Genomic DNA, 26,664 nt, shown 5'->3' with positions numbered 1-26,664 from the left:
CCCCTGCCCTCAGCCCCTATAGGCTGCTAGGTCTCAAACTTGGAGCCAGTCCCATCTGCCCTCATCTCAGTGGTAGGCAAGCCCACTGGAGATGTGCAGGGCTTTTTAAAGCCACTGTGCACAGGGCACAAAACAGTCTGACCCTTACCACCTTCCTGTCACCCAAAGCTTTATAAAGGACTGTAAAATAACCACAGGCCTTTCCCTTCATGGCAAAGAAGCCAAAACCAGAGGGTGGGCAGGGTAAACCCCAAGGCTGCTTGGCAAAGCAGGGCATCAACAGTGTGGAGCCCAGCTCCTGCCTTGAAGAACCTCCAGTCCTGGGTTCTTTTACCCCATGCCTCAGCAAAGTCACCCACACCTTGGGTCTCAGTGCTGCCCACCCTTCCCTCTGTCTCAGGTGTCGGTGCTGCCACCCAACGGCCTGGTCCGCAAGGTGAAGCGGACACTGCCCAGCCCCCCTCCAGAGGAAGCTCACCTTCCCCTGGCTGGCCAGGTGCCCTCACAGCTGTATGCAGCCAGTCTGCTGCAGCGAGGGTTGGCGGGGCCCACCACCGTCCCTGCTACCAAGGCCAGCCTGCTCCGGGAGCTGGACCGGGACCTGCGGCTGGTGGAGCATGAGTCCACCAAGCTGCGCAAGAAGCAGGCGGAGTTGGACGAGGAGGAGAAGGAGATTGATGCCAAGCTCAAGTACCTGGAACTGGGCATCACCCAGCGCAAAGAATCTCTGGCCAAAGACCGGGGTGGCCGTGACTACCCACCTTTACGAGGCCTTGGTGAGCATCGAGACTACCTGTCTGACAGCGAGCTCAACCAGCTGCGGCTCCAGGGTTGTACCACACCCGCTGGCCAGTATGTGGACTACCCTGCCTCAGCTGCTGTGCCTGCCACCCCCTCTGGCCCCACTGCCTTCCAACAGCCCCGGTTCCCACCTGCAGCCCCACAGTATGCTGCAGGTAGTAGTGGACCAACTCAGAATGGATTTCCAGCCCACCAGGCACCTACCTACACTGGCCCTAGCTCGTACCCAGCACCTACCTACCCTCCTGGAACTAGTTATCCAGCTGAGCCTGGCCTGCCAAGCCAACCAGCTTTCCACCCCACAGGTCATTACGCAGCCCCAACGCCCATGCCAACCACACAGAGCGCCCCTTTTCCAGTCCAAGTTGACAGTCATGCTGCCCACCAGAAGCCACGTCAGACTTCACTAGCCGATCTAGAGCAGAAAGTTCCCACCAATTACGAGGTGATTAGCAGCCCTGCTGTGACCATGTCTTCAGCCCCCTCTGAAACTGGTTACAGCGGTCCAGCTGTGAGCAGCAGCTATGAGCAAGGTAAAGCCCCCGAGCATCCCCGGGTCAGTGACCGAAGCAGTGTGAGCCAGAGCCCTGCCCCTGCTTATCCCTCTGACTCCCACTACACCAGTCTGGAGCAGAATGTTCCTCGGAACTATGTGATGATCGATGATATCAGTGAGCTGACAAAGGACAGCACCCCCACTGCCTCGGATAGCCAACGGCTGGAGCCTTTGGGGCCAGGCGGAGTCAGTGGGCGGCCTGGGAAGGATCCTGGAGAACCAGCTGTCCTTGAGGGACCCACTCTAACCTGCTGCTATGGCAGAGGTGAGGAGGAATCTGAGGAGGACTCATATGACCCCCGTGGGAAATCTGGTCATCACCGGAGCGTGGAGAGCAATGGCCGCCCAGCCAGCACCCACTATTACAGTGACAGTGACTATAGACTTGGGGCTCGAGCAGACAAGTATGGTCCAGGACCCATGGGGCCTAAGCATCCCTCTAAGAACCTGGCCCCGGCCGCCATCTCCTCAAAGCGCAGCAAGCACCGGAAGCAAGGCATGGAGCAAAAGATCTCCAAGTTCTCGCCTATTGAGGAGGCCAAGGATGTGGAATCAGACCTAGCCTCCTATCCCCCTCACACCGTCAGCAGCAGCTTGACCTCGCGGGGCAGAAAGTTCCAGGATGAAATCACCTATGGGCTCAAGAAGAATGTGTATGAACAGCAGAGGTACTATGGGGTGTCCAGCCGGGACGCGGCAGAGGAGGATGACCGCATGTATGGTGGCAGCAGCCGGTCCCGAGTGGCATCGGCATACAGTGGGGAGAGGTTGTCCAGCCATGAGTTCAGCAGCCGAGGCAAAGGGTATGATCGGGAACGGGAGACGGCAGAGCGACTTCAAAAGGGAGGCCCTAAGCCCTCATCCCTGAGCATGGCCCATGGCCGGGCTCGGCCCCCCATGAGGAGCCAGGCCTCTGAAGAGGAGAGTCCGGTCAGCCCCTTAGGGCGGCCCCGTCCTGCAGGAGGGAGTCTTCCTCCTGGGGATACCTGCCCACAGTTCTGCTCCAGCCACTCCATGCCTGATGTCCAGGAACATGTCAAGGATGGACCGCGGGCCCACGCGTATAAGCGGGAGGAGGGCTACATCATGGATGATTCCCACTGCGTGGTTTCTGACAGCGAAGGTAATGGCAGCTGGGGGTGATTGCTGCAAATGCTCAGCCCCTGGGGGTCTGCCTGCCTACCCTGGTCCCCAAGATGTCCAAGCAGGGTCTGTCTTGGCATCTCATCAGTAGGCCCTGCTGCAGGCGGCCCTTGCCTGATCTACCTGTGCCCTGGTTCCTGGTTGCTGGAGGGTGGGAACCTAGTGACCTGCTTGTGGCTGTGCTGTCCACTCTGGTTCCCTTGCATGGCTTCAGCTAGGTCTCCTCTATGGCTAGCCAGGGGTTGATGGTGTTCTGTTTTTGGTCTCTGAAGCGTATCACCTGGGCCAGGAGGAGACAGACTGGTTTGATAAGCCCCGAGATGCCCGCTCCGACCGGTTCAGGCACCATGGGGGGCATACAGTCTCCTCCTCCCAGAAGCGAGGCCCTGCCAGGCACAGCTACCATGACTACGATGAGCCCCCTGAGGAGGGCCTATGGCCTCATGATGAGGGTGGTCCAGGCCGGCATACCTCAGCCAAGGAACACCGGCACCACGGTGACCACGGGAGGCACTCAGGCCGCCATGCTGGTGAGGAGCCAGGACGGCGTGCTGCCAAACCACATGCTCGGGACATGGGTCGCCACGAGACCCGGCCTCACCCTCAGGCCAGCCCTGCCCCTGCCATGCAGAAGAAGGGTCAGCCTGGGTACCCCAGCTCTGCTGATTATTCACAGCCATCCCGTGCTCCGTCAGCATACCACCATGCCTCTGAGAGCAAAAAGGGCTCCCGGCAGGCCCACTCTGGGCCTACTGCATTGCAGCCAAAGCCAGAGGCCCAGGCACAGCCACAGATGCAAAGTCGGCAGGCGGTTCCAGGACCGCAGCAGTCACAGCCACCATCATCCAGGCAGATGCCCTCAGGCACAGCATCGCGCCAGCCGCAGACACAGCAGCAGCAGCAACAGCAGCAGCAGCAGCAGCAGCAGCAGCAGCAAGGTCCTGGGCAACAAGCTCCCCAGCAGGTTCCATCACAGGCTCGGCTACAGCAGCAGACCCAGCCAACCACCCGGGGCACAGCCCCTGCTGCCAGCCAGCCAGCGGGGAAACCTCAACCAGGCCCAGCCACAGCCCCAGGGCCCCAGCCAGCAGGACTGGTGAGTTAGCTGCTCCTCTGCATGGGTCCTCCACTCTCCTAGAGCATATGCAGCAACTGAAGTTTGGATGTCCCGTGGTTTCAGGGTGGTGTGGGGGTGAGCAGGATCTCAGCTTCAGGTTCTTTGTTACAGCCACGTGCAGAACAGGCAAGCAGCTCTAAACCGGCAGCCAAAGCGCCCCAGCAGGGGCGGGCTCCTCAGGCCCAGTCAACTCCAGGACCTGGACCTGCAGGTGAGCTGTGCCCAGAACACTCAGAGCAATCTTTCCCTGTACTCACTTCCCTACGCCACCCCCCACCGTGTGCATATTCTCACGAATCCCCCATAAACACCCAGTACGCTGCAGACTTCCTGCCAGAAAATGAATGGGCACCGGTAAGCAAGGGCCAGAGCCTTGTCTCTTCTCTTGTCTGTCTGTCTGTCTGTCTATCTATCTATTTTTGAGAGATCGTTTCGCTGTGTAGCCTTGGCTGGCCTGAAACTCACTGTGTAGACCAGGCCAGCCTTGAACTCACAAAGATCTACCTGCCTCCGACTATAGAATGTTGGGATTAAAGGTATGGGCCACAATGCCCAGCTGAGCTGTAGCTTCTTCCCTTCCTTCCTTCCTTCCTTCCTTCCTTCCTTCCTTCCTTCCTTCTTTCCCCTTTCCCTTTCCTTCTTTCCCCTGTCTCTCATCTCTTCTTTCTCTTCCATTTAGCCTTCTTTATCTCCTGCTTTCTCCCAGCCTTTCTCCTCTTGTTCTCTTCTTACTATTTTTATTTCTCTAACCCCCACCTTCTTCTACCTCACAGGTTACCTGTGTTCAGGCTCCCTCTTCCCCTCAAACCTCAACCGATCAAGTGTTGTTCAAAATGCTTCTTTCTTTCCTATAGGGGTGAAGCCTGGAGCCAGGCCTGGAGGGACCCCAGGGGCTCCTGCTGGTCAGCCAGGGGCAGAAGGAGAAAGTGTGTTTTCTAAGATCCTCCCTGGTGGAGCAGCAGAGCAAGCTGGAAAGCTGACAGAAGGTATTACTACCTGGGGTCAGGTCCACACTGGGTGGATGCTTCTCTGGTGGAGGTTGGGAAGATGGGGTGATTCCAGGTCCAGTCACCAGGACACAGAGCACCTGTTGGTACCCAGTGTTTTCTAGGTACTCCTTATTCCTTGAGCCACCTTGCCTTGACTGATGACCCTGACTAGAAGTCTGGCCCAGTTTCTGACATCTCTTTCTATTTTCTATATCACAGCTGTCTCTGCTTTTGGCAAAAAATTTTCCTCGTTCTGGTGATTGTGTCCAGAAGGGTGAGTACCTATGCCTGCCATGTTGGGAGAGGCCTGAGTTATTCGAGGTTGGTGGAAGTCCTCTGGAAGGGTCCGGTTTTCAGTAGCTGGAACAGTGAGAGCTACAGCATACTCTCCTGAGTGTGTGAGAGAAAGAACAAGGACACTCCACAGAGCCTAAGACATGGGCCTGCTCAGGAGAGTGGGCACTGTGTAGACCAGGCCACATTGTTCCCAGCAAAAGAAAGCCAAGGCTGATGTTCCTCTTGCCTTTCTCTCTACCCCACTCTTCTGCCATGCTCTCAAAGTGATGGGACATCTTGGCTTAGAGTCAGGGGAGTGTCCCAGCTACTCACTGCCTTCCTCTATAATGTTCCACAGGCTCCTGAAGATCTGAAGAAAGACAATCTCATTGCTGTGGAAAAATCTCTGGAGTCAAAGGCCTGGGCGCAGCTCTGGACTCTGCGTATAACAGTGAGTGTCAGGGCCAGAGAAGTGGGGGAAGGGGTCCTGTTCCTGGAGTATGAACTAAAAAGGACCTGGTAGACTTCTTTCATCTGAGATGGGTCTAGCAGCCCCCCTCAGAGGCAGTGTGCCAGCTGGTAGGATGGTAAATGAGTCAGCTATCCTTGGGAGAGGGCCCAGTGAAGTCAACTGCGCCCAACAACTTCAGGTCTGTATTCTGGACACCGAGTTCAAAGTCGTCCTGTCCTCCAGGACGATGGCTCTTTTTGGAGACATTGATATCTGGTGCCTGTGTCTCCAAACCCAGCGGAGCTTTGGGCTTGAAGTGAAGAGACTCTTGGATACACAGGTTGAGCTTGTGGCTCACAAGGCGAAAGGATGCACCGGGGAGAAAGGCACACAGAAAAGGGACACAGAAAAGGCGGTCACTGGACAGCTAGTCTCAGCCCAACTCCAGGGCAGCCCTGAGAGAACAGGAAGGCACATGATAGGAGCCCTCTCTTCCTAGACTGTAGTGGCCAAGGGAAAGAAGATGCTCCCTCTTGGGGCCTGCCCTGGTCCTGACCTTGGCCCGGCCTCTGTGGACAGAAGAGAACTTACCTCATCTAGAACTGGAGAGAGTAGCCTAGTTGTTCAATTTATTCCTTGCTCAGCCGGGAATTACCTCAGACCAATTCTCTGAGGCCTCTTGTCTCCTGCTCTTTTTCCTACTCTCAAGCTAAGCATATGGAGATATGCAGGCAGCCATAAAATCTCAGATGGTACTCAGGGGGGTGGGGAGAGACAGCCCATGGCCCAGGTCTAGGACAGCAGTCAGTAAACAGGTCACTTTAAGGGAGCCTTAGAGCAGCAAGTGCCCTTGGTTAGATCAGGCCTGCTCACAGTAGAGAGGAAGCTGTGTATGGGTACCAAGGACTTTTCAGGGTGCCAATCTTTTCAGGAGCGCAGAGGTGCTGAGAAGGCTTAGTCTCTCATCCATTTACTCAACAAATGCTGATCGAGCCTCAGCTATGTGCCCAACCCTGTTTCAGACATTGGGGACACAATAGAAATCAAAACTGAGTTCCTGCCCTTTCAAGTCAATGGTCTGTTAAGGGAGACAAAGAGTAAATAAATTTCAAAATAAAAACTCTACCTATGAATGGTAGCATACATCTTAGATCCCAGCACTTGAAAGCAGAAGCAGGTGGATCTCTGTGACTGTAAGGCCAACCTGGTCTACAGAGCAAGTTCCAGGACAGCTAGGGCTAAACAGAAAGACTGTGCCTCAAAAAACAAACGAGCAAAAAAAAAAAAAAAAAAAAAAAAAAAACAAAGCAAATAACTCCCACAAAAAAAAAGTAAGTAAATAAATAAAATACTAAAAAGCCAGTTTGAAAGGGTTTTTCTGATGGCAAATGTGCAGCAGGGTCTCTGCAGCAACGGGAACTGCCCTGGAGAAAATAGTCCGAGCTGGAAGTGCGGGAAAGCTCCCTGCCTTTGCGCAATCCTCCCTCTCAGCTAGACCTTTTCTTGTCATTCCCTGGAACATGCGTAAACTCTCAAGTGATACTCAAGAGAGTGGGGAGGGCCAGCCCATGGCCTGGGTCCAGGACAGCACCCAGCCTGTGTTCGGAGCCAGAGAACTGCTAAGAAGGAACGGCAGCACACCTGTGCTTTGGTCCACACCTTGCCACAGTGTGGGCAGGGCCAGAGACCATGACCCTGTAGTTAAGAGCTCCCTCTGATCCCAGCACTCAGCTCTGTATATCCGTCTCCTGGTGTCCTTTATGTCAGTTTCAGAGATGAGCTAGGAGACACTTGCCTTTTGAAACAGAACTTCACCTCCTCCCTCACTCTCTTCATGTTTAGTTTTTGTTTGTTTGTTTGTTTTGTTTTGTTTTTGTTTTTTTGTTTTTGTTTTTGTTTTTTTTTTTTTGAGACTGAGTCTCATTTGTAGGACTGACTGATCTGTAACTCAAGATATGTAGATCAAGCTGACCATGAACTTGTAGTGAGTCTCCTGCCTCCACTGCTTAAGGCTAGGATTGTGGGTGTATGCTTTCATACCTGGCTTCCTACACTCTTACAAAATCAATGTCAAAAGGGCCAGCAAGATGGTTCACTGGGTAAAAACGCCAAAGCCTAACAACCTGAGTTTAAATCCTAGAATGCAAATGGTGAAGGAGAGAACCACCGCCTGCAGGTTAGCCTCTGACCTTCGCGTGCAGGTATCTGCACACAAATATAAAAAAGAGTTGGACATGGTGGGACAGGCCTGTGCTGTAGGCTAAAGTAGGAGGGTCACTCTAGTGTCACTTTGAGTGATGTAATGAGATCCTATTGTCTCAAAGGAGAGAGAAAGAAGGGAGGTCTTTTCCTGGAGATCTGATTCTTCCTTCTCCCAATCCTTCTTTCTGTGATCTTTAATTTGTACGAATCCTGACCTCTCTATGCCTTGATAGAATGGAACCCTCTGGGTGAGTCGGAACCTGGCCATGACACATGGCAACGCCTAAGAGCAATGTAAGGAGGGTGGCAAACTGTGACAAACAAACAGGCAAACCTTTCTTCTCTCCCTCTTTTCAAAGCATCTACAAGCTGGCAACCCCTTGGCCCAAAGATTCACACCAGGTGGGCCCCACCCAGCAGGCAGGCCTCGGCCAAGCATGAGAATGAAATGTTTTCTAACAGCGGTGACCTAGGTGAAGCATCTGCTGGACCAATGGGACCATTGGCTTGGGGGACCTTTCATGTCTTTCAAGAGACCCTGCCTTACTCAGGCCAGCCGTCCTTGGGAGAAAGGAGCCCTCACCAGAATGCAGTTGCTGCTGTGGCTGTCTGCTGCTCTTCCCGAAGCCTCCCGTGGCCTGGCCAGCCAGGCTTCCAATGCGTTATACACAGAGTTCGGGTGCACACTGCCCTCCCTCTAAGATGCCAGAAGTTTTTTCCACAGCCTTGGAGAGGGGCTTTGACTGAGGGCTGGGGCCCTGGGCTCCGATTCCTTCACATTCCAGCTGGCCCAGATCCCTCTGTGGCCATAAGGCCTTGCCCCCTTCACCCTGCCCCATGGGTGACACTGGAGCAGACCTCCACATGGCCAGCATGGGTTTGGGAGAACTTTACAAACATTAGGACCTAACACTGTCTCATCGCTGAAACAAGAGGCCATAGCACCGAAAAGCAGCGTGGGCACCGGCTGAGGCTTCTCCCAGCCCGTGGATGGCAGCGTAACTAGGCATGCCTGCCATCATCTTAAAGCCATCCCCCCCAGCCATTGTGAGCATCCCAGCAGCACCGCCATCGTCTTGACCAGCCGGCTCCTCGGCTCCTCCTCTGTACACCTGGGGATTTCTTTTGATTTCAAGAACAGCCTTAATCATTCCAGTTTGATTTACATGTATACCTCATGAACATTTTTTTTTGTTTTATTTTTCTTTCTCTCCCTTTCTTTGCTTTTATCCCTTTGTCTCTCCCCCCATCCCCTTCCTCGTGACTGATGGTTTGGCTTCCTCTCCGCTCTGCCCCTGCTCAGCACAGGGAGAAATGTTGATTTAGAAGCAATAGCAGGCAGCAGGCCACCAAGAGCACAAACCCAGGGCGAGGTCCAGGGAGGCTCCTCAGCCCACCTGTTTACTGTGCAATTCCAGTCCTCTTAAGCCATCAGCAGTGGGTGTGCTCAGAGCAGAGGAGCCAAGGGAAAGGTTCAGAGCCCTGTGAGGTAAGGGGAGTATGACACCATTCATTCACCTGGTGGACTGGGCCTCATGCCTCCCCAAAGCCCTTTCCTTGGAGGCCTCCCTTCATCTCGGGCCCAGCCACAAGTCTCATCTCTAATGTTCTATGCAATGAAATATAAACCCTCAAAAACAACTGTTAATATTTAATAAATTCCGTGTTACATATAAGGAGTTAATTGCAAACACACAGTTGAGAAACTGGGTAGCTCTATCTGCTCATACCCCCACCTCAACCTGATCCTTGTCCCCACTCTCTGTGTGTAGATGTGTGAGAGAGAAAGAGAGAGCATGTGTGTGTGTGTGTGAATATGTATGTGTGTGTGGGTGTAAATTCTAAGTCTGTGGCATGTTTGACCTGTGGCAGGACTCGCTGCCTGCCAGGCGAGTCACCGCCTGTCTCGCAGCAGAGCATGCACAGCTCGAAGCTTCTTTGCACGATCTCATTCATTTTAAATGCTCGACCTCTTGCTTGGAGTTCTTTTTGCCTCCAAACCTCTCCTTTAGGAGCGCTTCTCCCTGACTTTGGGACATGCTAGTAAAGACCTGCCAGAACCGCCTGTATATACCAGGTCATGGAGCAGGCCCTGAGGCCCCATATACCTTGCAGTTTTTATCTGTGTCCAATAGCAGATAAAAAAACAAGCCTTAGACAGAGAGAGGAGCCCACGCAGGATGCATGTGTATGAACATTCTGTGGGTTTGCTGTAGGAGTTCTACTTGTGTATCACTTCTCCCTCCTATCATAGGCCTGAGCCAAAAGAATCTGGTCACCCCTTCCCAGTGGGGCACTGCTTAAGGGCAAAGCTGAGATACATTTGTGGAGAGGCAGAAGCCAAGGGATCCTGGCTGTGCCCTTGCGATTCCTAGATCTTGACTGACCCTGCTCTATGTCTCTCCTTTGTGATGTGGAGCCTCAAAGACTGTGATCCAAGAGATCTGGAATGGAGCCAGGGGTCATAGACTGCCCAGGAAGAGCTGACTATGGCTGAAAATATCATTCAGAAAAAAAAAGTTCACATAAATAACAGCTTCAAGCTGAGCTCAGAAAGTTTCTCAAAAGCAAAGCTTACAGAAGGGTCTGTATAACCCTCTCCACATCTGCCCCAGGACCTGCCTCTGCTGAAGTATAGGTATTACACTGTATCTCCCTCACTGGTCCAGGAGTAGGCAGCACCTGCCTGACCCCTAAAGTCTGGCCTGCCTCCAGAGAGCTTTGGTGTATATCATGCATTTTCTCAGGGGTTCATGTTTCTCATGCTTTTTTACAAGGCTTATAAATCCTTTAGAGTGGGATCCTGTCCCACCGTTGGCAGCTGTGGATGGGACACTGAAAGCTGTGTTGGACTTAAGAGCCTGAATTCCTGGGATTTGGCTTTCTTCCTGCTATGGAATATCTCAGAGATCAAACTTGGGCTATATGGGGCCATCTCTATAAGGGCTAAAGAAGGCCCTCATTGAGGAATTTGCAGGCCCAGGTGTGTGCAGAATTGCCCAGTGTTTGGATACTTGGGATCGTGGCAGTATCCCTTTCCCCTCAGAGTCAAGGGACTGGATTAGGAGATGAGAGCAGGCAGGATATCCACGGGTCAATCTCTGGCAGCCCGCCTAGGCTCTAAAGCATTAACTTTACAGCAAGTTTCTTTTCTGGCTAACTTCGAGTTTGACATTTCTGATATCTGCTACTCTATTATCCCTGGCTGTGCCCACAGGACAAATCTTTGCCCCTTTGTGACTATGACTGCAATAGTCTTCTAGATCAGAGGTACCCCAGGCTCTTTTGTCGACTCTAGAGCTTGGGGACCAGTGTTTGCTGCCGTGGGACTCGGTAAGCAATTGGTGCATCTTCAAATGGGTAAGAAGTCTCTGGGTAGAGTCCAGACCTTCTCCATTTCCCCCTCTCAGTGCCCACCCAAGGCCTCAACACACTCACTTCATAGTGATGGTCCTCACACCATCTTCTTCCTATTCTTTGGGGAGGGTGATTGGACTCAGGGCCCACAGTGTAAGAACAGCAGGGGCAGCAATTCTGGCCTGTATTCTGGAGCCTATGAGGAGTTTTCCAGGCAGTTCCTTTGCCGTGAGAACACAGCCCTGCCCAATAGTTCTTCTCCTCCCATGCTGTAAATAATTTGTCATCATGGACTCCAACAGGGTCAGAGGGACAGATATAATCAACTGAAACTCTCTGAAGATGCCATCTCTGTTTCCCTGGGTGCCAGCACCCTGCTACCATGTGCACCGGGTGGCACTGGAGAGCCATAGAAGTCGTGAGATACTATCTGTGTAAGCACATGTACATGAGTGTGTGTGTGTGCGCGTGCGCTTGGGCATGTGTGTGTGTGTGTGTGTGTGTGTATGTTTGTGTGTGTGCACACGAGTCTCATTCAGCCTCTGGGGTCAAATCAGCTCCTCTCCAAGGGTGATACCCTGGAGAGTAGTGGCCATCTACATTTTCCCTCTAGCTTCTATGTCTTGTTTTTGCTTTCCCTCCTCCTCCCTCCTCCCTTCCCTCCTTCTTTATTTGGGGGGAGAAGAGTGCTGTACAAAGTCAAACAAACAAGTTTACAGTTGTAAGTGCAATGACCCGAGTCCTCCACATGACCTTGTGAATTGTGTACTGTCCTCCTGTGCTCTGTGAGAACTCGTGGTACTTCAGTGTCCCTCCCCTGTACTGTGACAAGGTATTTCTGTGGTATCAGAATAAAAGGACTTGATATAAACAACCTCTAGACTGTCTATGTGATGATTTCTGAAGTGGGAATGCTTAGCCAAACAAGCAAATGCCGACGTTTGTGACAATATTCTCCATGATTAAAGAAAAAAGATGAGAAAGAGCAAAAAAAATTCAGAAATATTGGCACACAACTGGGGCCGAATCAACACCAAGCCATTTAAAAATGACCCTCCAAGAAGGTGCAAAGGCCTGCCCAAGCCAATGGGTTCCCGCAGGACAGTTTTCAGGATACTGGTTCCCAGGCGTAGATGGGCACGTGCTGCCCCCTGGTGCTCTCAAGCAGGCTTTACATTTGCCTGCCTTGCTCCAACCTCAGAACTTTTTTTCTCATGGTTGAGACCTTAATCCCCACATATAGCCAAGAGTACTTCAAGCCCAGTGTTATAGCCCACACTTTTAATCCCAGCTTTTGGGAAACAGAGATAGGTAGGTCTCTGCGAGTTACAGGCCGGGATTATGTAGAGAAACTAAACAAATATAAGTCAAGCATCATTCGAAAATAAGAAACAGGGTTGGGGAGATGGCTCAGTGGTTAAGAGCACTGACTGCTCTTCCAGAGGTCCTAAGTTCAAATCCCAGCAACTACATGGGGCCTCACAACCATCTGTAATGAGATCTGATGCCCTCTTCTGGTGTGTCTGAAGACAGCTACAGTGTACTTACATATAATAAATAAACAAATCTAAAAAAAAAAAAGAAAATAAGAAACAGATTAAACAAAGAGTATCAATTTTGCCTCAAGAAGAAAGAAAGCACTCATTCAAGGGGACTCTTTCAGACCAGCCAGTCTCAAACTACATGGAGGAGGGGGGAGATGCATTTTGTTGTCCAACCGGTTTTGCCCTCTGCTGTCACCTAAGTCTACCTAGTCCTGTGTGGTGTGCAGGAAGAGACTGTCTGCCTAGACTCTTCTTTCCACAGCGTTCGCTGCTCTCACCCCACGTCTGCTCCTGATCCGCATCAATGAGCCACTGAGAAGGGCGTGTTAAGGCTGTGGCAACAGATAGTTTTGGGGGAAAGTCTGGTGATTGATAAGCCGGGGTAGCACCCAGAGAGTTCAGCACTGCCCTTTGCCCGGCGGCCCAGGGCTCCGCCCGGGAACCTTCGTTTCCCACTCCTAACCGCCTGGCTTGCGGTAGCTGGGGAGAGAGCTGAAAGAGATCCCCGCGAGTGCCGCGCCCCGCTACGTTCCGTTTTCTCGACTCGCTAGTCTCGGTGTTCGGTTCCCACCCTTCCTCCTCACCTCATTCTTAAGGATCATTGGTTTCCTCTGAAGCCCCGCCCTTCGAATGCTCAAGGCTTTCTTCTCCCCCCACCCCCCGCAGCTTTCAGCTCACAGTCGGCTGAAGTCCGATCCTACTTCCTTCACTTCTCCCAGACCTCCCCTATCCCCGAACACCAGCTCTGTATTCCGCTGCTACACGCCCGCCCTTTCTCCTCGGAGGCTTTCCTATCTCTAAAAATCCCAGGATTCGACTTCCAGATTCTGCCTCCCACTTGTCTAGTCCCGCTCCTCCCCTCCGGGCGGCTCCTTCGTAGGCCCCGCCTTCATACCACCCAGGCACCGCCCCCTGCCGGCTGGTCCAAGCTTATACAGGGCCCTGCGGGTCCCAGGTCGGCACTGGGTGTAGCGGAAACTGGGGACCGCCTTAGGCCCCGCCCCGAAGCTTCACTTCCGGGACTTAGCTGCTACCGAAAGACCGACTATGGAGCGTCAGGTGAGGGCTCGGCCCGTGGCCCCCGTGGCCTCCGTAGCCCGGGCTGAGCCTGACCCTGGTGTGTCCCCTGCGCAGGTGCTGCTGAGTGAGCCCCAGGAGGCGGCAGCGCTGTACCGGGGCCTTAGCCGCCAGCCTTCGCTGAGCGCCGCCTGCCTGGGCCCGGAGGTCACCACGCAGTATGGGGGCCTCTATCGAACTGTGCATACTGGTGTGTAGACTGAGGGAACTGGGTGGCGACGGGCCTGTGCATCCAGGTGGAGAGGTGGGAACTGTGGAGGGCACACTGCTTGACTTGACACGGGTTTGGGGAGGAAACCCAACTGCAGTTCCTGCGCACAGGTGTTTTGGGAGCTGCTCTAGTCTTACTGGTTAATAATGTCCGTAAATGAGTTGAAGGTGTGGGAGCAAAATTCAGACCTGAATGCAAAGTGTGGACCTCGCAGGACTCTCCAGCTCTTACACTCTACAGCCCCAACAACAGCTACGTTGCCCTTAAAATTCTATGGTTAGCAGTGGGTTCTCTCTGACTGTCAGCTGACTAGGCTCAGGTTATATTAAGTGAAGTGTTGTCCAGGCTTTACTCGGGAGTCTGGAGACAGATTGGGAAAGGTAGGCCTTGATTGGTCCAAACTGGCCCAGACAAGTTGAGCAGCCTCATGCCTCCCTTGCAGAGTGGACTCAGAGGGACTTGGAGCGAATGGAGAACATCCGATTCTGTCGCCAGTACCTAGTGTTCCATGATGGAGACTCGGTGGTGTTTGCTGGGCCTGCGGGCAACAGTGTGGAAACCCGGGGGGAGTAAGTGTGACAAGAGGAGTTTGTAGACAAGACCGAAGCCACCTGCCATGCTAGCCTTTCATAAATGTCACCATTTAGGGTGTCGAGCTATATGCCTATTCCACTCAGGGACAACTTTGGGCGGCTTCAGGGGAGCAAAGACCCAGGTGCCTGCTCCTTGAGAGCTTGTTTGGTCTCTGGAGACATGGCCGGATAAATACTAGAAGCTTCTTCTGAACTAGATTCAAGGTCTCTGGGAATCTGGAGAGAGTTAAGTCATTAACATAAGGAAGAGAGAGAAGGCCAGCCAGCTTGAGGCGGGAAGTGCTTCATGGGCTGGTGTGAAGTCAGAATCTCAGTTGACTGTCTCCTATGCTGCCTCCTCTGACTTTTTAACACCAGACCAACACCCCCCCCCCAAAAGAAAAGAAAAGGGTTATAGAAAGGAGAGAGAGAGAGAGAGAGAGAGCGCGATTGATTCATCTAAGAGGTTGTGACCAGTAAGGGGGCAGCACAAGGCTGTTTTGGGGGCTTGGCACAATCCTGACCTGCGACCCCTGTTCTCAGGCTGCTGAGCAGAGATTCTCCTTCAGGCACCATGAAAGCTGTGCTTCGCAAGGCTGGAGGCACAGTCGCAGGGGAGGAGAAACAGTTCCTGGAGGTGAGTCTGCAAGGATGAGGTGGCAGGCAGTAGGTTACTTAGCACCACAGGTGAGGATCTGTGGAGGGACTGGCAGTCTGATGCCCAGGTATCCTCAGGTCTGGGAGAAAAACCGGAAGCTCAAGAGTTTCAACCTGTCAGCACTGGAGAAGCATGGGCCTGTTTATGAGGATGGTGAGGCGCCTGGCTGGTAAGCAGGCAGGGTGGGAAGAAGGGGCAACCATAGCTTTGGGCTCCCCCTAATCGTCCCTCCCTGCACGCAGACTGCTTTGGCTGCCTTTCCTGGTCATACTCAGAGACACACTTGTTGTATGTGGCGGAGAAGAAGCGTCCCAAGGCTGAGTCCTTCTTTCAAACCAAAGCTTTGGACATCAGTACCAGCGATGATGAGATGGCCAGGCCGAAGAAGTCAGACCAGGCCATCAAGGTGCTTGTGGTGTGGCCAGGCCACAAAGGCCACTGCACCCAGTGGAACTGGGAGGCATCAGTGTCTAGGAGGCAGGGCAGGGTTCTGTAGGCACACTGGGCATTGAGTGTCCTCTGTCCTCAGGGGGACCAGTTTGTATTTCATGAAGACTGGGGAGAAACTATGGTTTCCAAAAGCATCCCTGTGCTCTGCGTGTTGGATATCGAGAGTGGCAGCATCTCAGTGCTTGAGGACATCCCTGAAAATGTGTCCCCTGGTCAGGTCAGCAGCAAGTTGGCCTGTGCCCCTCCTGGAGGCAGGGTCCCCTGCTTGAGCAATTATGTCTTGCTCATACCTACTTTGTGGTCTTATTTCCAGGCTTTCTGGGCGCCCGGGGACACAGGTGTGGTGTTTGTGGGCTGGTGGCATGAACCCTTTCGGCTAGGTATCCGCTACTGCACCAATCGCAGGTGAGGAAGTGGGCGGACCCGAGGGCCCTGATGGCCCAGCTGACCATGGAGCTGAGTGTCTTTCTGACCTTTCCAGATCAGCTCTCTACTATGTGGACCTGAGAGGCGGGAAGTGTGGTAAGTGTCTGGCGTCCATGTGCGCTTTCCCGACAGTCTTCCCCAGTCTGTGATACTCATATTTCTGTGGCCTAGAACTGCTCTCGGATGATTCCCTGGCTGTCTGTTCCCCTCGCCTGAGCCCAGACCAGTGCCGCATCGTCTACCTACAGTACCCGTCTCTAGCCCCTCATCATCAGTGCAGCCAGCTCTGCCTGGTAAGCGGAAGCGGGAGGCGGAGGGAGGATGGTTAGCCTCTTGTTGGAGAATAAAGGGACAGCAGCATCTCCCGGCTCTGAGCCCTCTCCTGTCGTCAGTTTATCAGTGGGCTCACCTCCTCAAGAGTCTCCTCCGGCCACAGAGATACTTGTCTCATTTCACATCTCCAAGTAGTGAGGCTTTCCAAGGAGCAGGGGCAGAGTTGGGGGGTTATACATCGTCCATCCCCTGCACAAGGAGAGCTCTGGGTGGAAGTCCAAGAGACATGCCTATCTAAGACAAGTCCAGGCTACCATTAAAGAGATAAATTGGCCCCCATGTCTCCCTAAGGCAATCCAAAGTTGTCACCCAAAGGGATAGATGGCAGAGCTCTGTGCCCTGAGATCCATGCCCTAGTGGGTTTGACCATTGTGTTCCCTTGCAGTATGACTGGTACACCAAGGTCACCTCAGTGGTGGTGGACATTGTACCTCGGCAGCTGGGAGGTAAGAGGTGCCTGGCTGGGGGAATCAGTAGGGCCTATTCTAGTCTGTCTCTCCTTCCTGGGTTCCTTTGGAAGACTCTCTCCTTGCTACTGCAGCCCTGTGCCCAGGCCCACCAGTGGTAGAAGATGCTACTATGGGCAATACCCTGATAGAAAGTTGTTGACTAGACCAAAACTAAGATGAGAATAGCCCAGGTTGGCTTGGGATGAGTGTCAGAAAATATATTAGTTTGCAGTGTTACACTTAAGCACTGGGGCTGCTGGTTCTGTGTTACTGTGTTCCAGCCCAGCAACCTTTGTCCAGCCAGCCTCAGTCAGCTGGTCCTCTGGGAAGGTGACTTGTAGCTATGAGGCTTCTCTCTCGACATCAGGTGGTTACAGCTCTGCTTGCAATCTTCAGGCATCCTGAGGACGTGGGGATAAAAGTTTTCTTTTCTCAAGCCACCTAGAAAGGTCCCAAGGGTCCCGTGGTCAGGTCCAGTGGACAGAGTTGCAGGGATACAGCCAGAATATGGCTCAATGGTAAAGCACATGGCTAGCATTTGCAAAGCCCTGTGTTTGATCCTTAGCACACACCTTTGGTTTGCAAGGACACCATAATAGGGACCTAGTCTGAACCTCAGTGCTGCCTACTAGCCGTGTGTCCTTGGTTAGTGCTCTGGCCTCCATGAGCTTCTGTCTCTTTGTTTGTGGATGGGGTGGTTATGTCCACCTTCTGAGCTCCTGAATGAGCTGCTGTACTCTGCACTCTGGTGGACAAACATGTTCACTTAATAAGGCCAAAACTCAAAAGAAAACAACCAATAGGAAAGCATCGAGTTTTCTGCATATACTTGCCAGCTCTGCCTCTTCAGGTCCTCAGAAGTCTTTCCTCCTTCCCCTTTACCTTCTGCTCAATAAACCCCTCTCTACTCTTAGATGCAGAGTTTCTGTCTTTGCAGAGAACTTCTCTGGGATCTACTGCAGTCTTCTTCCTTGGGGATGCTGGTCAGCTGACAGCCAGAGAGTGGTCTTTGACTCTGCCCAGCGCAGCCGGCAGGTAAAAGCCCCTGATTCTGTGGAGAGGTAGCATCAACATTTGCCCTGTAATCATCTGCAGAGGAGTTTAGGACCTGGGGCAGAGCGAGTATGTGGCCCTAGAGGAATGCTGAGCCTGAAAGTCTTAACTGGCTCCTTGAAGCCTTTTCTGCCTTCTGCTGGACTTGCTTTTCCTTAAGGGGACCAAATGTTCTGGTGCCCCACAGAAGAGCCCCAAGCCTTGGGGCTGTCTCTGAGATAGGTCCTTGTGGGACGATGTGCCAGAATGTGCCATGGTCCTTTGGGTATGATATTATTTGTTCTCATATCCTTCCATTCCTTGCCTGGATGTATCCAGTACATTGTGAAGAAATTGAATCTGGATCCAGGGTTCTCCCTGTTACACAGAGTAGCCATCACCATAGGCCAAAGTGTCCCTAAGACAATAGAAAGGAAATAGGAACAGGACAGACCCCATAGGGCTTTGGATGTCCTACAGATAGTCTCCCCTCTGTTTAAGGACCTGTTTGCTGTGGACACCCAGACGGGCAGTGTCACCTCCCTGACAGCTGGTGAGCAGGGCCTCTGCTGTGGGGTGAAGGCAGGGTGGGTGGATGGGCAGCCAGCCTAGGAAAGGAGCCAGAGCTTGATATGGGGCAGTAGTGGTGTGCTCCGTCATTCTCACCACTTGCTCCAGTGTCCTGAGAATCTAACCTGGATCTACCTCTTTTCTCCGATGCGCTATTGACCCATATGCCCTGGCCCCATAGCCCCACCCCCTGTCCTAAGGTCTATAGACCTTTCTTGCCAAGCTATTTCAGCCTTCCACCTCCTGCCCAAACCCTGGAGAAACCTTTGTTGAACTCTCTAGCTTTCCCACACTCACCCCTATGGTTTGCCTCTGAATCAGTCTTTGAGTTCTCCACCTGCCTTGACTTTGCGCACTTCTGCTTCCTCTAGGGGGATCAGCAGGAAGCTGGAAGCTGCTTACGATTGACCGAGACCTTATGGTTGCCCAGTTTTCCACACCCAATCTGCCCCCAAGCCTGGTGAGTATTGTGGGTCCCAGGCTAGAAGGAAAGAATTACAAGCTTCCATGCCACAGAACTGGGCCCAAAGACTGACCGTGATTGGTCAGCATGTAGAAGGGCAGAGATGGCTTGGCTAGTCCTATGGTTCTTTGGGCTCGGCAACTCAAGAGTAGGAACCAGGGGCTAGCATTTGCACCATCCTGAACCGTGTGTCTACAAGAAGTGCCCAGTCATTTATTATTAGAGTCCAGAGAGACAGAAAAACCTAGAAGCCAAGAAATGTGGCATGGCTAGGGGTGGTTTATATGTGGATGCCTATTGGCATATACCACTCAACAAGAAATTATGCAGTGCTCTTTAGAGATGGGGTTCTGGGAGCTGGCCCACCTGTGACACTTTCCTTCCCTTTGGCAGAAAGTTGGGTTCCTGCCTCCTGCTGGTAAGGAGCGGTCTGTGTCATGGGTGTCCCTGGAGGAGGCTGAGCCTATTCCTGACATCCAGTGGGGCATCCGTGTGTTACACCCACCTCCAGACCAAGAGAATGCACAATATGGTGAGCTGGGCCAATGGCAGATGACACCTTCTCCAGATCCCCAGCACACAGCAACTGTGGTGACCCTTCCTAGCTCACAGGCTTTCTAGGGTTTCCTCTAGAACGTTTTCTGATCTTATGGTCATGGGGAATAGCATCCAGAGATCTGAGTACCTGCTGCAGTTATCAGCACGAAGTCCTGCCAGAGCATATCATCTGTGGTGAGAAAATGAAGAGTTAAAGGAAATAGGCCTCTCATAAGGCTTATGTGACTATTCTGGAATGCTATCCTTTCAGACAACAGGGCTCTCTGACAAAGCAGAAAAGGGCACAAGCTTTAGGGGGCTCAATGTGTCGTAGTGGGAGCTGCCTGTGAGCTACCTTGACTGGACCTCTGTTTCACTTGGTTGAGGACGCCTCTGTGAAGCAGAGCTGGTCTTGCTGACTACTGCCCTCTCCCTGCAGCTGACCTAGACTTCGAAGCAATCCTTTTGCAGCCCTGCAACCCTCCAGATAAGACCCAGGTCCCCATGGTAGTCATGCCCCATGGTAGGTAGTTACCTAAGAGCGCCTGCCTACCTACCGCCCCACCTGGCTGGCCTTTCACCCTCTGCTTCCTGTCTGCAGGGGGACCCCATTCATCCTTTGTCACTGCCTGGATGCTGTTCCCAGCCATGCTTTGCAAGATGGGCTTTGCAGTGCTTCTAGGTAAGAAAGGAAACTGCGATTCCACTGGGGTCCATGAAGTGATGGGGTGGCCTTGGCTGTATATGTTTTTCTATGGAGTGCTTACTCTTTGGAAACTGCTACTGGGGCTGGGCAGTGGGTATACAGTCCTTTAATTCCAGCACTTGGGAGGCAGAGGCAGGTAGAACTTTGAGTCCAAGATTATCCAGGGCTACACAGAAAAACCCTGTCTTTAAAAAAAAAGAGGGCTGGAGAGATGGCTCAGAGGTTAAGAGCACTGTCTGCTCTTCCAGAGGTCCTGAGTTCAATTCCCAGCAACCACACAACCATCCACAATGAGATCTGGTGTCCTCTTCTGACCTGCAGGCATACATGCAGCCAGAATGCTGTATACATAATAAATAAATCTTTAAAAAAGAACTAGAAATTGCCCTGACCTAGCCTCTGGCTTCATAACCTGGTGATTGTGTGGATTAACTTGAAGCTCCCTTGGAAAGGATGCTGTGGCCCCTGGGTAGCAGCTTCATCTCTCTTGGCTACTGCCCCTTGACAGCACATGACGTAGCTGGTCCTAGGGAGGGCCTACTTCACAGATAGATGGAATGGGGTTGAGAGCTGAGAACATTGCCTGACTATCTTGTCTCACTTTTAGTGAACTATCGTGGCTCCACTGGCTTTGGCCAAGACAGCATCCTTTCTCTCCCAGGCAATGTGGGCCACCAGGATGTGAAGGATGTCCAGGTAGCAGGGTGCTGGGCTCCTAGACAGGGAGGGAGGATTCATGGCTTTCAGCCGGCAGTGATCTGGCTGTAGCATCCTCTGCCCACACTTTAGTTTGCAGTGGAGCAGGTGCTCCAGGAGGAACACTTCGATGCAAGACGTGTGGCCCTTATGGGTGGTTCCCATGGTGGGTTCCTTTCCTGCCACCTGATTGGTCAATACCCAGAAACCTACAGTGCTTGTATAGCCCGGAACCCAGTGATCAACATTGCCTCCATGATGGGCTCCACTGACATCCCTGATTGGTGAGTGTGCATTAAAGGTCCTGCCCTTTCTTCTACCCCATATTCCCTTGGGATCCTGTGGTCTGCATCTTTTGGTCTTTTATAGGTGTATGGTGGAGACTGGCTTCCCTTATAGCCATGACTGCCTGCCAGATCTGAATGCGTGGGAGGAGATGCTGGATAAATCACCCATCAAGTACATCCCTCAGGTACCCAGGTATCCTGGGTTGTGTCACCCATTCCTCCAGAATCCAGAGCTCAGCTCACCCTAGCTCCTTGCCTCCCATACACCTAGGTAAAGACACCAGTGTTACTGATGCTGGGCCAGGAGGACCGGCGGGTACCGTTCAAGCAGGGTATGGAGTACTACCGTGCCCTCAAGGCCCGGAATGTGCCTGTTCGGTGAGTGTCACTGGATATTTTGGGCAACTGGTGGCAGGTAAACAGGACAGGACCCTCCAACATCATGTGTTGCTCATATAGGCTCCTGCTGTACCCCAGGAGCACCCATGCGCTCTCAGAGGTGGAGGTGGAGTCGGACAGCTTCATGAATACTGTGCTTTGGCTGCACACACACTTGGGTAGCTGAAGCCCTATCGTCCGTCTCACACTTTGATCTTGGTAAGGTCCAGGATCTGGCAGAACAGCCAAGAAGTTTCCTGGGCTCTGGACTCTGAATGAGTGGGCAGAGGACTATGGACTACGTAATCATAATAAAAGAGGACACAGAGCCTGGTTTGTGCTGGTACTTTGTACCAAGCCATCCCCAGGTCTTGGTTTGATATCCAAAGTTTGATATCATCTGACAGAAGCCATGAGAGACTCACTCCTGCCTGTCCTGGCCAGATGGGACTGGTACAGACCAGCATAGCTCTTTCTGCTCTGGTCCCATGTGCTGGAAACTTGTGCACTATCCTTGTATTTCCAGGAGTGCCTGGGGAAGACGGTGCCCATCCAGAGTACACACCTAGCCTAAAGTGTGCTGGTCTTAAACCATACAACCTCTTGCAAGACGTTAACAACTCATTCCCTAGAAATGGAGACTAAGAAGCACTCTCTACAGACACAGAGAAAAGTTTGCTTTATGTTTGATAAGAAGTCTTGTCATCTCTAAGAGATCACAAGCAGGCCTATTCCAGCTGCATGACCTTGTTAATCCAGTCCACAAACACAGACACACGTGTGAAGATAGCTGGCCAGCGGGGCCGAGCACACACTCTGTTTGGGATGATAAGTCCCTGTAGGACCCAGCAGTCATGGGTATAGCAGGCAAGTGGGCCCCCGTAGTCACCCTGGCAGACAGAAAAAAAAAACTGGTGAGGGCTGGATCTTGGCAATGACTAACCTCCCCTGACATCCTGCCCCCTTGGTAATTAAGTAGTATAGTTCCAGCTCCCAGACCCTTCCCAGGCTGGCCCAGGAACTCTCCCACTGACCTCACAAGCCCCCGTAGGGACCAGCAATCCCTCGGTGCATATCTCACTCTCTTGTATGTGTCCCCGGTACTTCACGTTACATTCCTGATTGGAGATGACCTTCATCGAGGCCACGTGAAGGACTGTGTTATTGCTTGTACCTGGAGTGAAGACAAGTGACAAGGAGAGGACCCTTGAGCCAAAACCAGTGCTGGGCCTCCTGGCCTGTAGCAGTCTGTGTCTATGCACTGTGCTCTTACCTTTGGATTCACCCCAGCCTGCGATCTCACACTTGGTCCCTGGAGGTACCACATACTGTTCAGGAGGCAGGCAAATCCTGGCCACATGATGGTTCAGGATCACAGGTCTTTAGAGGGAATGAGGGTATTCAGGACCTATGACCACAAGACCAGTCCTGCCTCACACCCTCTCAACTTGTCCACATACCTCTCCAGCTTGAGTAAAACAAGCTGGGAGCCTGCAGGTCCGCACACTGTCTTGGCCACTGAGACCCTCTGCAGGTTTGCCTCTCCAGGCTGTGGGGTCTGGTTAATTGTACCCAACCATACCTCATATCCTGTGAGAGGTTCATGGCTGGAAGAAAGAGACTCTGCTAGATCATTCCTGACTCCTAATCAGCTGTCTCAATTTAGTTTGCTTGTTGGCTTGCCTAAGGAAAGTGGCTGGGGTGGCGGGGACAGTTGATGGCAGGGAGGTAGGCTGAAGAAAGGCTAGGAGCCCTAGTCCCTAAACCCAAGGGAGGCTCACCATGACCAGATGCATTGCCGGGCGGTCAGTACCCACTTCTCCTTCACTAGGGAACCCCCACAGAAATGCTGGCCCTGGCTAGAGGAAGGATTAGGAAAAGCCACAGTGAGTCCTAGGTCACATGCTATACCTGTCATTTTTGGCAAGGACCTTTTGGTGCAGAGCCAAGTATCCATCTTCTACTGATATAACCACAGTTTACAGCCTCAGCTCCTTCCTTGAGATAACATTTAGGCCTCACCGATTCCTCAAGCTGACTGTCCACGGTGAGTTCCCAGGATGACCCCCCACCACACGAAGTTTATTGCTCTTGTCAACTCTCTTGCCACACTTTTCAAACTGCACCTGGTCTGGGGGTGGAACAAGATGAAACCTTCAGGGAGGGTTGGGGTCAAAGAAGGTGTACCCACAACTGGCCCAACCCTATATATACCTGGGGGGTCCAGAATGGATGGTGGCTTGTCATCATCTGCAAAACCAAGTTCACTCAGGTTAAGGGAGCCAGTCTATGGAGGTGAGGTCTGAAACCCAGCCAAGGGGAAGTCTTAGGCACTCACCACAGCGTTGTAGGGCACAGTAGTCAAACAGAGTCTCTGGGTCCAAAGTATAACACCAGGGCCCATGGCTATCCCCATCCGGATTCCTGCAGAAGTTTGCCTCCAGGCCCGCCTGCGGTGCTGAGGTGGGTGTGAATCTAGTTGTACGATGTACAGGTGAGAGGTAGGGGGACACAGCAGTCAGACCCTCATTAGGCTCACTAGAACTTAAGGCATTCTACCCTAGAGTAAAGGCCCTGTCTGGCTATGTGTACACACTCACTGCGGCTTATGAGGTGTCTCTGAGGACCAGTGCTGGCATTGAACGCCCTTTCGGGTCTTGCTGACTGAGCCACGATACTGTTCACCTGAGCCGTGGTAGCAGCCTGTGGTGGGCAGGCAAGAGCAGTCAGTGGTCAGCCCCGGGTTGATTCCTACCCAGACTCTGTACCCCCTGCTTCAGTCTCACCCTCTGGCACCACATCTTCTGTGCAGCGTGGGATCTGGTAGCAGAAGGCCACGCGCAAACCAGGTCGAGATGTGAAGCACCAAGGCGCCTCGGAGCCATCAGGATTCCGGCAGAAATTCTCACGAAGGTCCCTGAGTAGTCACCTTATTGCGAGTGGAGGTCCCACCTAGCCCACCAGCCAACCCGCAATAGGTTGGAACCTCTGGCTCCGCCCCCAGGTCCCACCTTCCCATAAGCTCCGCCTCCACCCTCAGGTGCATTCTCCCTGCTCCTGTCACCTCACTTGCAAGCGTATTTCTCTGGTGTAAAGCGGTGCTGGTGCGGATTCTGCGCATCCCACCGCTGGCAGGGCACTCCCGCAGAGGTGGTATTGGTTGTGCCTCGATAGTCTTCACCTTTTCCGCGGAAGCAGTTAGAAGCTTTGTCCTTGTTACGCCGCTGTGACTTGGATCCTTTGATGGTCGGTGGTAGGTTGGGCCCTGCCCGAAAGCTGGAATTGGTCTCTGGTACTCGGCAGCCTTTGCTCTCTACCCACGCCTGCCTTCCCTAGTACCTCTCCCAGTTGAACCACGCCTGCCAGTTTTTTTCAAGTTCCTTCCTAGGCCCTGTCCCTGCAGCCTACCGCAACTGGGCAGGTCGCAGAATTCTCGCTCAACTTTCGGGTCTGTGGTGTAGCACCAGGGCCTCTCAGATCCATCCGGATTACGACAGTAGTTGTCTTTCAGATCTTTGTCTAGGAACCTGGGAGCAGTAACAAGACTCTGGGACTCAGGCCCCTTCCTAGTAGAGCTGAACCCCACCTTCAGCATAAGGATTCTGTCTACATACTTTTCAGGCTGGAAAGGGTGCGAGTGGGGGTGCTGCAGGTCCCAGCGTTGACACTCGCGTCCCGTTTCTGTAACGTCTACCTCGCCACGGTAATCCTCGCCATTACACCAAACACAAACAGCTGGAAACAGGGCCGATGCATTTCTAGGTGGGGGCAGGCCTATTACTCCCTCCTTAGGTTTGATTGACCCCAGCTGCTTACCCTCCCTGCAGGATTTGATGCCGCAGCTCTGGAAACGCACCCTGCGGTTTGTTGTGTAGCACCAGGGACCTCTGGGGTCCCCATCAGGGTTCCGACAGAAGTTCTCTTCCAGGCCATTCTTTGGTGTGGGAATATACCTGAAGGCAGAGAGCCTTACTTACCACAGTGCATACTGGGGAAACTCTGCATCAGGCCTAACAGTCTGAACCTATGTGTCTGGCTCACTTGTGGTCATTGGGGAACCTGTGGCTCCAGGCTTGGCAGGGCAGGCCATCAGCTGTCCTGGCCACAGTGCCCCGGTAGCTGACCCCATTGTCCATAATGCAGGTCCGTACATAGTCTGGAAGCAATAGAAGAAGGTCAACAGGGACTGAGGCTCCGTGGCCCCTGTTACTCACCCTGTTTCTCCTCACTGCCACTTACCTTTCTTCTGGAAGAGATCACACAGACTCGAAGGGTATAGCTGGGTGTGCAAGGAGTGCTGAGTCCAAGGCAGCAGCTGGCAACCATGGCTGCTCATATTGTAGTGGAAGGCTCTGGGGGAAGGGGGAAGCGGGCAGACACAGGTTAACTGGCAACACAGATTCTCCTGCCCTCGGCCATATCTAGGCTACCTGACTACTCACCGACAGTCCAGAAGGGGCCCACAGCGCCTGGCACACTCCTCAGCGTCTGCCACATCCTCCTGCCATGGCCCTGGCACCACTATATGTAGCAGATTCCTTAACTCTGTGCCCCGCAGCAGCTGGAAGTCATTCAGTGGTGAGCGCTGCCCTGTGTGACAGGCGTGGGAAAATGATTGTGCCTATTAGTACATGTATTTTAACACATCCTATCTTTTGTTCGTTTAGGGAATCCAATACAAAGTCCTTGGGGGTAGTCCTGGTGTATATTTTCAAGGGCCAAGCTAATCCCTCCATACCGAGTGAGTTGGGGAGGCAGGCCCAGATACAGTGATTATTACTACTACTAGTCTGCTAGTAGGCTTTGGACTAATCCACTCCATGAGAATTTGGGTGATGGTGTTGGTCCTATGACATTTTCCCCTTCTCGCCCCTCAGATGAGAATACTCGAACTCTGAGCTAAGAGACTTTCTGGGGAAGGCCCCAGCTTTATTCTGACTCCAAGTCTGGCCTTCTCACCAGAATAAAGGTATAAGTTACAGTGACCCATTAGGCTTAGGAGTCATACCTTCTGGGTTTGGTAATTTCTCTAGTCGGACCTCTGTGCTACAGTGTGTTCTAATGTAGCCCTGATCAGACAGTGTCTATTTGAATTCCCAAACCTCAGATCTGCTCAACAGGCCAAGGTCACTGATCCCTGCCCAAAAGGAAAGTAAACCCTCAATGACAAGAGTTGTCTGGGCCTGGGGTGAACTCCCTCCTGAAGGCAAATTGGGATCAGGGTGGGTGACACTCACCGAGAGCCTTTGGACACTGTACCAGAAGCAGCAGAAGTGGGAGCCACCCCATTCTCCTATGCTGGAGGCTGCACTGTGACCCACCACAGCCCCATCCCGGAAATTGTGAAATCTGTCCCTTCAGGATTGGGTGGCTCTGACTCCAC

General features: G+C 52.8%; 3 protein-coding genes across 4 annotated transcripts in view; 2 read left to right on the top strand and 1 right to left on the bottom strand.

The window, feature by feature from the left end:
* Window positions 1-4,866, top strand: part of BSN (bassoon presynaptic cytomatrix protein) — a gene marked incomplete at its 3' end in the record, with an annotated part of 82,984 nt that extends 78,118 nt beyond the window's left edge. Inside the window, exons 6-10 of the mRNA XM_080934775.1 lie at window positions 401-2,480; window positions 2,773-3,596; window positions 3,729-3,828; window positions 4,472-4,603; window positions 4,826-4,866. Of these exons, the coding sequence (XP_080790901.1) occupies window positions 401-2,480; window positions 2,773-3,596; window positions 3,729-3,828; window positions 4,472-4,603; window positions 4,826-4,866 (3,177 nt within the window). The remainder of the gene's footprint in view (window positions 1-400; window positions 2,481-2,772; window positions 3,597-3,728; window positions 3,829-4,471; window positions 4,604-4,825) is intronic.
* An 8,497-nt stretch (window positions 4,867-13,363) lies between these two features.
* APEH (acylaminoacyl-peptide hydrolase) lies at window positions 13,364-21,773 on the top strand. Of its 2 annotated transcripts, none has more exons than XM_080933944.1 (22): window positions 13,364-13,495; window positions 13,571-13,703; window positions 14,167-14,293; window positions 14,840-14,933; window positions 15,032-15,107; window positions 15,197-15,360; window positions 15,484-15,621; window positions 15,718-15,809; window positions 15,886-15,926; window positions 16,002-16,123; window positions 16,549-16,609; window positions 17,550-17,647; window positions 18,146-18,197; window positions 18,586-18,674; window positions 19,071-19,209; window positions 19,654-19,737; window positions 19,816-19,896; window positions 20,528-20,616; window positions 20,710-20,900; window positions 20,986-21,088; window positions 21,175-21,281; window positions 21,381-21,773. In XM_080933944.1, the coding sequence occupies exons 1-22, from the start codon at window positions 13,484-13,486 to the stop codon at window positions 21,466-21,468; spliced, it is 2,181 nt and encodes a 726-aa protein (XP_080790070.1). In that variant the 5' UTR covers window positions 13,364-13,483; the 3' UTR covers window positions 21,469-21,773. The 2 variants fall into 2 exon arrangements, with proteins under 2 accessions (XP_080790070.1, XP_080790069.1); XM_080933943.1 differs by having other exon boundaries at window positions 21,363-21,772.
* A 236-nt stretch (window positions 21,774-22,009) lies between these two features.
* MST1 (macrophage stimulating 1) lies at window positions 22,010-26,613 on the bottom strand (the record flags this gene model as incomplete). Its single annotated transcript, XM_080934847.1, is given in 19 exon segments — window positions 22,010-22,171; window positions 22,316-22,455; window positions 22,555-22,661; window positions 22,742-22,888; window positions 23,063-23,140; window positions 23,304-23,412; window positions 23,496-23,531; window positions 23,620-23,756; window positions 23,882-23,984; window positions 24,068-24,198; window positions 24,351-24,546; window positions 24,690-24,808; window positions 24,896-25,016; window positions 25,098-25,234; window positions 25,323-25,437; window positions 25,521-25,633; window positions 25,724-25,871; window positions 26,519-26,576; window positions 26,578-26,613. Coding segments are annotated over 19 exon segments (2,193 nt in total).
* Window positions 26,614-26,664: the final 51 nt, after the last annotated feature.

This window comes from Micromys minutus, assembly GCF_963924665.1.
Source record: "Micromys minutus genome assembly, chromosome: 21".
NCBI lineage: Eukaryota > Metazoa > Chordata > Mammalia > Rodentia > Muridae > Micromys > Micromys minutus.
This window is presented reverse-complemented; position numbering and strand designations above follow the sequence as displayed.

Bases quoted from the DNA above. Each gene is read 5' to 3' on its own strand.
- APEH (XM_080933943.1), top strand. The intron at 15,361-15,483 runs GTGCTTGTGGTG...CTCTGTCCTCAG, and splicing joins AGTCAGACCAGGCCATCAAG to GGGGACCAGTTTGTATTTCA. The intron at 18,675-19,070 runs GTGAGTATTGTG...TCCCTTTGGCAG, and splicing joins CCAATCTGCCCCCAAGCCTG to AAAGTTGGGTTCCTGCCTCC.